Below are 12,452 nucleotides of genomic sequence, written 5' to 3'. Positions count from 1 at the left end.
ATTTTTAGGGTATGGTAATATAGTTTAGTTTCTCAATGTCATGTATATGTATTTTCTCACCAAAATAGATAAGTGTAATTGGTGTTAAATTGGTGCAAGTGTACCATGTACGCATTTTTCTTTTCTAAAGATTTGCCAACTCTAGTGAGCTTTCAAAATCTAACTTACCTAGCCAATTTGTCTACCTAAAAAAATTAAGCAGTGTGTACACATGATGTGTCTTGTTTTTTTCTTTTTTAATTCATGTACTGTATATCATTCAATTTTTTTAAAAAAAAAACAAAACAAAAACTATAAGAGTCAAGGATCTCTCGTCAATATCTTCTTTTTATCCAAAAGGTAAAAAAGTGATCAAGAATACAAAAATGAAGCCTTCGTGTTATGAGGAAAGCATCACTAAATAATCTACACAAAAAAGATCTTTTTCTAAGAATATGAGAAAGAAAAACCTGCCACTGGCAATCTTTGTGAATAACCTAATATTCTAATTAACATCTGCAAATGGGTGATCACACCCTCTAGAGATTAAATTAATGGTTTCTATGCAATCATGATGAGGAATAATATTTCTATAATGTTACCATTGCTGTGTTAGTCCTTGGAATATGTCCCTAACTGTGTTAGTCCCACATAACTCTTGAAGTAGAAAGCACAATTTTCCATCAAATCCTTCTCCCAAGAAGCCTATAGAAGAAACTAGAGTGAGTGTTAAAGTGATCACTGGTCTTGGTAGAGTCAAACAACTCACCGTCTCTTGACACTTCAATATCCTAGCAAATATAACCAAAAGAAATTGACCATTGGATCTTCTTAGTATGAGATTCCATCTAGCCATATGGTAGGAACAACCACATAATTGCAACTATGTATAACATTCAAATAGTTTCCAATTAAGCGGATTGAGTCTTCAATCTCTGATCATTCAAATGAGCAATTAGTTGGACTTGTTAGGCCTAGTCTCAATATGAGCTCAAAAGTATGTACTTTTTCATGTTATAAGAGTCACATAAAAGATTTAATCTTCTTTGGTACTGACCATCCAACCATCTCCAAATTATTGTTTTGTCTTTAAATTGAACAATGCTGGACTAATTAATTAGAGAAATAAGCTATACTCCCTCCATTTTTTTATAAGAAATAAATGTAAAGTATGACATAATCCTTTTTATAAGAGACATTTAGATATTGACTCACATTTTGTTTGTTGATTTCTTATTTTAGCCCAATTTAATTACTCATATGACTTGTATCATTGGATTTAATCCTCACATATTTTTCTCATCCACATAAGTGAGGGTATTTTTAACCGGAAAAAAAGACATATTTTTTAATATTTATTGTCTTCACCTAATTTTAATCAATATTTTGAACAATATAGTTTGGTTAACTATCTCTTATAAAAGCGAACTGTGGGAGTATAATTTATATGATTAATAAACAATGTAGGTTGCTATTTTTTTATATTATTCTTTGAATTTAGGAATAATTTCTTTTGATTTAATTGCAAATAGATACGCTAAATATATAAGCCTGAATAGCCAATTTTTCTTTAATTATTATGCTTACTTGATTATTCAATTTATGGACAAATGTGTGGACTAGTTTATTGGACTTAATACTACCTCTGATATTTAATATAAGAGTTACATGACTAATTTGAATATATTCAAAAAATTAATTTAGTTAATTATTCGTAATAAATAGATGTTTTTTTTAAAAATATCCATGCTAATTATATGTATTGATTACAATTACCATTTGATTAAACATTTAACATGTGCAATTGGTACAAGTACGACCTTAAAAAAATGGATAAATATGAGAGCTAAATTGGATTAAGATCTCATATCTGGGACTAAGTTAAAAGTCAAACTAACACTTATATTAATGACTTGAGATAGTATAATTTACTACCAAAAAATATTCTTATACATATTCACCCAAAAACAAAATATCCTTATACATAATATAGATCAAATCATCTGCAGCTAAAAATATCTAGTTTACTTTCGAGTTTTCATTTCAGTCGTTACCTTCAACCTATGATTAGTAAGGGAATTCGGGATTGCATGATTGAAACGCAACGTTTCATGCATATTACCTCAAATAGGATATTTTAACGTGGACAACGGGAGAAGTGAAAAATTGAAAAAAAGAATATCACTACGCATAGAATATATTTGAAAAGAGATAAATAAAAAAATTGGGCAAAAGTGTATATCTAGTCATCTAATTATATATGATTTCAGTTTAGTCCCTTACTTTTATGAAATACTAGTACCTTTTTAGTCATTTAATTCTAATATTGTTTAGTCCCAAATGATTTTTTTCAATAATCATTGTTATTTTGAAGTTTCATCTGCAGCTAATAATATTGTTTAGTCATTTAATATTTGCATCTTTTGTTGACATCATTAGGATTATATGATTAAAAAGACACCTCATAAAATTAGGGGATAAAAATATAATTTTGTGCAAAATTAGACGATTAAGTGAAGTTTTATCTTTTATCTAAAAAATTGTGAATATAAAACTAAGTGAGTCTTTTCTTTTGCCACCAACAAAAATAAATGAATCTCGTACGTATTCATCCTTGTTTACGTCATAGTTTCCAATTACGTGCACTGTATAATTATCAAATATCTAATGCTCAAAGAATTTTATAATAAACTATGCTTTTGGGAAAGAAAAAGTCATATTTTTTAATATTTTGAGTATTTCAAATCAATTTTCAAAAACAATATTTGTTTAATTTAAAACCACATGGAGCCAAAATTCTCTAAATCAACAATTGTTTTCCACTTAAAGTGCCCATGCTCAATTTGTTTTTAAAAGAAAACACTTTTTTCCTTTTCTTTTTTGTTTTTTTGTTTTTCCAATTAAAGAAAACACATGTTGAAGCAATTAAAGTAAACTGATTACTATAATAATGAAAATGGACCGATGGGGTGGAGAACAACTTTCCAAAGGTGGAGTTGGATTGATAGAAGAAATGTATGGAGCAGCACAAATTAGGGCCTGCATGTGATGGTTGACCAAAGGATTAATTAAATAGAGAATGATGGATTATATACTAAACAAATAATAATAAATAATAATAATAATAATAATAATAATAATAATAATAATAATAATAATAATAATAATAATAATAATAATAATAATATCTTCATGAGAAAAAAGATAAATATCTTCTTTTGTACATTTCTGTCTCTCCACATGCCTCCAATTCTATGCCCTTCTTGTCTTCTTCATGATTTGCCTAACAACACATTTTTGGGTTGGTCACTGTCTTGATGTCTTCTACATTCGCTTTCACTTGCGTTTTCTGCTCTTCCATGCAAATTTGTCTTATTTTTCAGTTTTTTTCTCTCCACATATGATCATTACCTCATATAAAATAAAGAAATTTAAATTTTCTGATAAAGTTGATGGACTAAAAAATTAATTTTTTATAAAATATATATGGCATTCCCTCTAGTTCTATATAAAAATTTTCTCATAGATAATATGTTTCTACTTATAACAAACACTAATAGCTTATTGATAAAGATTAATTTTTATATATTTAATCCTATATTAATCTTGAATTTAAATGATATCTTGAGTTTAAATGGATGTTTTATGCATTATTAGATTAATTGATTGATTCTAGGATTTTTCATAAAAATTAATATTTTGGATTGAAAATATGAATATCCTGTGATTTTCCATTTTAGTTTAAAATTAATATTTCTTATTCTTTGGAAACAATTCTCATATTTTCGGGAAGATTGATTTTTGAAAAGTTTTTTCAATTTCTTGTCTTATCTTATCTTAGGTGCATATCGAATATTTAATTTTGATATGGATTGTATCATATTTAAATATAATCTACATTTATAGATGCACTTAAATATTTGTAGGTAAAAGAAAAACATCTAAAAAATTCAATAGTGCAAAACTCAATCCAATGACTAATATCAAGTGAGTCAATTAATTACTAATGAGCTCCCTCTTCTTCTATTAAATTAACCTTGCTGCCACCTCCCTATCAGTCTCTCTCTCTCCCCCCCCCCTCCCCCCCCCGGCGCCCCTTCCCTCCCCCTCCCCACAGACACTCTGTCTCTCGTCAACACAAACTCATATCCATTGTTCTTGTGTCCCTTAATCATCACGCCGCCACCTAATCCCCTCCACCGTTCATTGTCAAATCTCTTTCTTCATAACTATTCCATCATTCATGAACACACGCCAACATTAGTTTCATCTCTCATCCTATCAACACATTATCGTGCCCATGGCATCTAACAACTTTGGAGCAGAATGCATTTTGATGGCAGCTTGCTTAGCAACTTAGGAAAAACATGGAGGAGGCTAGAGTTTTTAGCTAACATTTGAAGACTACATAGAAATAATACTCTATTTATCTTTTTAATTTAAGGACTTAAAATCAATTATTTTTAAATAATAATTTCGAGTTGTCTTTTCATAAGACAATTTAGTTTTAGATTGTCATTTTTATTTTTGGATTGGATTATATTTGTGTTGAGATACTTATTAAAATTTATGTTTATTAACCTTTGTATTATTAATTGAATTTATAATTGGGTTCTCATTGTAAATTTAATTGTTAATGTGGTTTGAATTGCAAATTTGGGTTCTTTTATCTCTTGATTGTTTAATTCAGTTGGTAAATTGTTTAATTGTTTAATTAGGTGATTTTAAGCATAATTTTTAGAATTAATTTGAACAAATTGTTATTGGTTTTAATGGTTTAATTAACTAGCCTTATTCTCTAATGGCTTAAGTGTTTTTGAATTTAAGGATTTCTTTTATTTCAAGTAGGTAATTGTCATTTCTCTTTAGTCTAATTAATTGATTTAGGCTGTGAAAGTTAATTCCATACAAATCTTAAATTGTTTCCTCTACTGTGCTTAAAGAAAACCCTTGGTTTTGCTTTTTTTTTGCTCAATTTTCCTTTCAGCATTTTAATTTTTTCTTCTAAAAAAAAAATCTTCCCCCAAATTGCATTTGTATTCATTTAGTTTCATTTAATTTTCATGTAGATTTCAGGACATTTGCATATTGCATTTATATTTAATATTTTGCATTTTAGTTTAGGTTCACTTTATCACATTTTTTATTACCTATATTCTTACCTGAAGAAACACGTAGCTTGCTCCTTAAAAGTAATGACTTATGTTGATCATAAACTACAAATTATTTAAGACTTAGTTTAATTGAATGCTTTAACAACAGAGGTATTGCTATCTATCTAAGATTTTTACTACTCCTCCAGTGTTAAATGTAAAATTTATTTTGTAATGTAAATAAAACTTATTTTATAATGTAATTTACACTACAAAATAAGTTTTATATTTAAAACAGGAGGGAGTGTATTTTTCAGTTTTGCTTACATTAATTACTAGTTAGTCTCATTGCATTAATTATCCGCTAACTCACTCATTCCCTGTTCATGGTATTTTTGAAAAATAAGTTATGTTCTTTATATATTTATTGTATTTATTAATTTTAACTAACTTTTTTTTATTTATGTAATTTGTATTCTATGAAAAAAGGAGGGAGTGATTCTTAAATCCAAATTGAGACTGATGGTGATAAAATGTAACATGCATATTGTATGTTTCTTTATACAAGCTTCAGGCATGCCAAGGGATAAGAAATATGAAATGATCATATTTTATTTCTATCAAGTATATTCTTATTTCTTTTTTTTTCCCTTCACAAAACATCAACGACAATAAAATTAAATGTACTAAATTAACAGCAACAGGGCCTTATCATGTATATGAAAATAAACTGCTATGTTATCATCCCTTTCTAGTGTAAAAAACTACTTAACTAGTTTGAGTAAAATAATAAAGTTAAATAAATTACTTTTTTTTATAACAAATATAACACTGTCTCCCTAAAATAACCCTATATGACAAGTTTTTAAGTTAGATAAACTATTTTTAAAAAATGATAAATATGATAGGAAAAAAATAAAATAAGGTATTACATTTTTTTTTTGCCAAAAATATAAGCTACTCCTCCGATCCTTAATATAGGACCCAATTTTTGAGTTGATTTTAGTCATTTATTAATTTTCTCTAAATTACCCCTATAGATACTCCCTCAATCATAATCAAGTAGAAGAGGGAGAGAAGGTCTTAAGAAAGATGATTATGGTGTTTTAGGAAAAGTCACTTTTCTTATAATTAACTAACTTACCTAACTTCCTTAATTTAATCAAATTAGTTAAATGGGTCTTATATTAAGGACAGGAGGAGTATTACATTTAAAACTAAAATTAACTCCCTAACTCACTTTTATATCGGAGAAATATTAAGGGGAAGATTGTACAAGAGAACATAAGATGATAAATTTTCTTGCTATTTAATTGGATTCATGATTCACAATGATTGCACAAGTGCCCGTCTTTAAAATGAATTATGTTCAATATTTGTAAACAGTACTCCATCGAATTTTCTATACAAGTCAGAGTCTAGGAAAGATTCGCAAACCAGAACAGAATGTGAGTCACTTTATAAACGATTAAATACATATTTCACGCTATAGTACGTAGGTTTAGATGCAGATCAATGCAATTTCCAGACAATTTTAATAATGCTGTCAAGTTTACTTGATTCTCGTGAGATAATTAAAAAGTGACTTAATTAAGAATTAGATTTGTTACAACTTATTACAGATTATGGAAGTTACTTTTGCCTCAATTTTTTAACCAATAAAATAAAACTAAAAAATCTGAACCTACTAGGCTACCGCTATATTTACAGATATTTAAACACAGGAAAAAGATCTCAATCTAAGCTTCAAAACTATACCTTTCTATTCTAATATCACCATACAGGTACAATTTCACATAAAATCAAAAGATGCTAGACTGTTTCTAATACCAATAGATGTACATATCAAAAGTCTACACAACCAACCCTGCCATCGCATAAAGCATAACAGAAAAGCCGAGCTCACTACATGATGATGGCATCCCTCCCATTCCAAAACAACAAAATTAGGAGGAAAATTTGCCCACCTGTACAAAATTACAAGGTAAAATGGAAAGTGGTTCAACTATGACACAATGCTCAATGCTTTTTTGACTTTGACTTCTTAAGCTTGGCTATGAAAGCATCATCATCAGAATCATCATCATCATCATCGCCCTTCTTCCGACCTTTCTTCTGGCCCTTCTTCTTCTCAGCACTTGCACATATAACAATTTTCCTCTCTTCTTCCTCCTCTATAGGTTCACACTTCTCTTTAGGCTTCCATATGAACAGTGATCTACATAGGTAACACAAGTCAGTCGAAGAATTAAAAGAGACCAAGGTTATTTTCTCATGTTCTCATTTGATTTCAACCCTTAAATCTAACAAGTAGACAGAAAAAACTGGTCAAAGTGAAATCAGCATTCATAATTCTCAATAATTTGCATAGATAACGTGTACACACAGACTAAACAAGCTTCCATAATTAAGATAATCAGATAATCAGCTCCGAATTGGAGCAAGGAAAAATCATGCTTCATATGGACTTGTTATGAAGGTCTAGAGTCAGCTTTAAAAAGTTCTTTTGATATGGAAGGATAAAAGCCTTAACCATCTGTTTGTTTCCAAGGGAATAAAAGGGATGGGAGATTCTAATGAGTTTGATTTAGAAAATATGGAAAAGTGGAGTTATTAAATTTTAATAAAGGGAAAATGTAAGAGAGAATGGCAATAAAAACTAAATAGAAACTTTCAACCCCATCTCTCCCTTTTAAAACTTGAAGTAATTAAATCCCCTCCCCATTATTTCCCTCAAACAAAAGAGGTACTTATCGTATGGATTACAGGTCAAATCTCATTAGCCGAGAATTAATAGTCAGCTTTAATACTAGCCGATAGCTGCATAATTTTTTTTTCCCCCTTTTTCTTTGGCTGAAATAATGGCACAGATTAATGAGTCTTGCATCTGGTGTAATAAATTTTAATAACAGCCATTCAATTGAATGATGATGTAGGAATAAAATCAAAGACGGTACAAACCTAGAACTTCCAGATGCCAGAATATCATCACGTGGATGCAGCTTGTTCACGGGACTGATGGTTGTGATGTTTGGGTCCATGACCTCTGCTACCAATTGCCCTGTACTGGTATCTATAAAATCAATAGGATGCAGGGCAGCTCCATTATAATTTTCACTGATATAACGACCAACAACAGCCAGGGACTCTGATGGATCCTGCAATCACCCAAAAAAGGGGGGTAATACTTGGAACCATAATGAAATGTGAGATTTAACAGAAGAAATGAAAACTGGGGAGGAAGTAGGAAACCTTTGGATCCCATTCAGCTCTAAAAGGAGTCAAATACCGATTGAAATCATGACTATGTACAATTTGGCGGCTTGGAGAATCCATATTGCCAAATATGGAATCCCATATGCGAAGGCGGTTGTCCAGTGATGTCGTAAGGATTTTAATCCCAGAAATAGGAGAAAAATATGCAGAGCTAACTACACGACCATGCTCAAGTTGATAAAGGGATGAACCAGTTTCCAACCGACGCATATCCCAAATACGAGCCTGGAAAAAAAAAAAAAAAATACACCATAACATGCCTTGGGAACAATTGGGATTCAAGATCTGAAAGATTATAACGAGAGGCACATATCCAAACATAAATGTTATAATAAAGCTATAGCTATCAAATAGATGTTTCTATCCGCTTCAGGAGCAAGAAAAGTGGCAAAAATCCCACATAATGAATGCATACCATAGATGTTTGTACGCTAGCAGTAATACGAAAATGCAAAAGGAAGTGAACTCACGAAGTGATCATTTCCACAACTCAAGAGGAGGTCAGGTTGTACTGGATTGCAATGAAGACCAACAACTTTGGTACCTTTCTTATGAATCAAAATGGCATTGCCAGTCTTGTAGTTGGTGCGAGTATCTACCCTATAAATGGCACCAAGATTATAAAATATTTCTTAGCTAAGTAATTTCATATCCAACTAACATATAGCAAGAATATTAGAGCTTTCAGCTTTTTTATTATCAAGTAGAAATCACAATTCCAAAAGTTATTACATTATGCTTGTATACTTCAATTCTCTTATGCTGAACAAAATAAGTTTTTTCTGTATGATATGTTCTTTAACAGCTTCAACAAAGTACGGCCCTAAAACCCAGACAATGAACAGACTGACAGAGTCCTCTGCAAGAATAGGCCAGCCCCTACCAAATGCACTGATAATCATATCATATATTTAACCACCAGTTGTCAATACCCAAGCATAACATAGATACTCAAGATCAAAAAAATGAGAGGCAGGCCAAATTTCACCTAAATATAAATTTCAGTACACACACTATACACAGTGAACAAATGCACACAATGGCGTTTCAAAAACTTAAATCATCACAACCCAAAGACAGGAAAGTTGCAACTAAGGTTATGATGAACAAGCGTGTGATACAAAAAATTTTCAAAAAAAATTGTACCAGAGCGTATTGCTATGTATCACTTTGCATCAAACAGCTACTGCACCCGGACAAAGGAAGATATTTAAAAAATTACTTACAAATGAAGAAAGCCAAAGTTATCAGCAACAAGCGCAAGACCTTTCTCCAAGTTAACATCCATGCCATAAAGCATTTTCCAACTGCTTGGACCCTAATCAGAACATACAAAAGCAAAATTTTTCTTCTGTAGAAAGATTAAACACAAATTCACACGCAAAGTCCAATGAATCTTCTTCCATATCTTTCACTCATGCATTGCCATATATTCCCCTACAGAAGAAGCAAAAGTCTTGTCTTTGACCTATGTTAATTTGGGCTGAAAGAAATTAAAACGATGCTAAATGCACAACCTAGAGATCTTTCCTTGAAGCGGAAAAGGTAAGTTGAGATTATGGTTAGAACTTCAGCCATCACCAATCAATCAAGATTGTGAAGAGTAGGTAACAAAGAAAAGAGCAAAGAAGAAATATATCACCAGCCATCCGTCAGGGTTAAGGTCCATTAGCAGGGATGAAATTCCGGTCTCCAGGTCTGTGTAACTAAAGGTGCCATCTGAGGAAGCACAGTAGAACATACAATCATTTCTAGGGTTAAACCTACAAGGTTGCCAAATTGCAATTAGCCTTCAAAATTAGTATCATTCCAAAGATAAAAATAAATGTAAAGATGTTGGCACACAATGAATATGAAACATTTATATATCGATTAAAACATGCCATGGTTTGAACAGGAAAAAAAAAGAAAAGAAAAGAAAAGAAAAAGAAACTCACCTCATGTTATTTACTATGCATGAATGTATATTTCCATAGACCGTCCTCTCATCTACTTTTTCAAAATTCCAGACTCCAACTTGTCCTTTCTTTTAGAATTAAAAAACAGGAAGATGGAATTAGGACTGCTAATCTTAAGCATCAAACTTTACTGATTACAAACTGCAGTGTATAATATATAAATAGACGACCTTATCTCCGGATAAGAGGATGTTATTCTTTGTGGGGTGGAATTCCAAGCATGTTACTCTTCTACTGTGATGTCTGATAACAGCACTCTGTACTTGGTCAGGGATCATATATTTGGGTTTGATCTATTGCACAAAAAGAAAATACAAGAACTTCATCATAATAAGGCCTCCTTCATACTATGCCCCATCTCTCTCAAAGGGAATAAAATTATCAGGTTAAGAAATAAAGTGAAATCACAAATTTTGAAGTTATCATGATCTATAAAACATAAAAATTTAAAATTAAAGGGCCTCAGTATATAAAACGAACAAGAAAGACTAATGATTCATCCCCACAATGAAAACAACTGTGAATTCAGTGCGAAAGGGGAAAAGCATCATGGGTAGTACTAAAAGAATAGGATATGATCAACTGGTGGTGATTGTAGATCGACCATTCAATGACTAAGCTAAAATTTAATTCTTATAAAGGCTGAGAGGCTGTACTTTCTTTCTCGCAATGAATTACAACAATAATTAAAATAAGGGAAGTCAAGCATACAAAAAGGAACCACAGCCACAAAAGGGTCAATATATTAAAACTTAGAAAAATAAAAAATAAGTTTACTTTAGATTAGTTATTTCTTGTAAACTCTTAATAACTAGTTGGAGAGTTTGGGTTACTTATTGCAATGAGGCTAACTAGTATGAAGAATTAATTCTGCATGCCAACATGCACCTGTTTTAACAGAAAACACAGAAGCAAAAGCAAAACCAAAAACAAAAGCGGCAAACAACTACACACACCATCCTTCAACAAGAAATTTTTTTAAGATAGGCAGGAGGGGGAGTTTGACTTCTAGTTTCTCAACATACTTAAGATATCTTGCCTCATTGACCAAGCAAATAACCAAATATATTTAATACAGCAATGTCATTTAGGAAACTCAAAGGCCAAAGAACAGGACGAATTCCACCAGAGTGCTTCTTAGAACATGATTTGAGTTATTGCTTTGTTTGAACATGCAAAAGTGGCCCAAATGCGTTGATACTTGATACTACATTGACCCCAAAAAAAAAAAAATTCTTCAAGACCAAAAGAAAGAAACAGTTCAGTCATGCTTACCGGAGGTACGGATGGTCTTAGCTGCCGTTCAAACACATATTCAAAAGGTTTACATGTATTTCTGCGCGGAGCAGGAATAACTCCAAACTCAGAATTCACTCTATGAGGGCAAGTCATTGTAGTGTGTCCTTCGGATTAAGAAACACAGCAAGTAAAGATGTCAAGGACAAATACGACAATGAAATTATAAGGTTCCAAAAGATACCTCCGTACTTAAATTTACTTTTAAGCCAGGAAGACGACCTTTTAGTACAATATAACATGAAATCAGGTTAAAAGCGTCAAGTAAGAATGAACATTTCACCAAGAGAACAAGAGTGGAATGAATAAAAGTAACAGCAAAGAAAGAAGCTTTTTTCATTTACCAGGCATTTTACACAGATAGCAAGGCTTCATGGGGCAATCGATATAAGTCGCCCCCTTGAATCCCGCTTCATGCCCAGGCTTCTTGCACACCTAAAACGTCATTAACGATAAAAACCCCAAAATTACAATGGCACGAATAAGGACAGGGGAAGAAAGGGAAGCAAAGAAGGGGTGGGAGGCGGGGACACTAACTTTGCAAACTTTCTTGAGACTGATAGTGATAGGTGCTTTCCCTTTCTTTGCGTCCAAACCCACTTCAACTCCCTCAACGTCTCCCCTCTCCGCAATGCCATTTTCCTTTTCTTCATCGTCTTCCAGTGTTTCAGATTGTTCCTCTTCATCGGGTTCCTCGTCAGAGCTACTCTGTTCAGAGTCAGAGTCCCTCTCAATGACGACTTTCGGGAAGGCCATTCTTCGAGTAACCGGAGCCATTTTCTCCAACAGAAAATGAAAAGGCAAAACCAAAAGGCAAAAGTGGAGGAGAAATGAGAGTGACTAAGAACAA

The 12,452-nt window shown here is 31.7% G+C and overlaps 1 protein-coding gene across 1 annotated transcript; it reads right to left on the bottom strand.

Moving 5' to 3' along the window:
* Positions 1 to 6,821: 6,821 nt before the first annotated feature.
* LOC114712563 (protein DAMAGED DNA-BINDING 2-like) lies at positions 6,822 to 12,452 on the bottom strand. Its single transcript, XM_028897121.1, has 11 exons — positions 12,140 to 12,452; positions 11,947 to 12,037; positions 11,582 to 11,709; positions 10,477 to 10,599; positions 10,286 to 10,374; positions 9,991 to 10,111; positions 9,575 to 9,666; positions 8,819 to 8,948; positions 8,325 to 8,573; positions 8,034 to 8,230; positions 6,822 to 7,290 (listed from the first exon to the last, which is right to left on the bottom strand). Exons 1-11 carry the CDS (start codon positions 12,377 to 12,379, stop codon positions 7,092 to 7,094), a joined length of 1,659 nt encoding a protein of 552 aa, XP_028752954.1. The 5' UTR covers positions 12,380 to 12,452; the 3' UTR covers positions 6,822 to 7,091.

Source organism: Neltuma alba, unplaced genomic scaffold, assembly GCF_004799145.2.
Source record: "Neltuma alba isolate B1F8T4 unplaced genomic scaffold, ASM479914v2 tig00001841_pilon, whole genome shotgun sequence".
NCBI lineage: Eukaryota > Viridiplantae > Streptophyta > Magnoliopsida > Fabales > Fabaceae > Neltuma > Neltuma alba.
This window is presented reverse-complemented; position numbering and strand designations above follow the sequence as displayed.

What these genes read in the sequence shown, in the direction of transcription:
- LOC114712563 (XM_028897121.1), bottom strand. Translation starts at nt 12,379, where the DNA reads ATGGCTCCGGTTACTCGAAGAATGGCCTTCCCGAAAGTCGTCATTGAG. An exon ending in CTATCTGTGTAAAATGCCTG is followed by an intron (nt 11,710 to 11,946) that starts GTAAATGAAAAA and finishes CTTAATCCGAAG; the next exon opens with GACACACTACAATGACTTGC. An exon ending in GTTGTGGAAATGATCACTTC is followed by an intron (nt 8,574 to 8,818) that starts GTGAGTTCACTT and finishes TTTTTTTTCCAG; the next exon opens with GCTCGTATTTGGGATATGCG.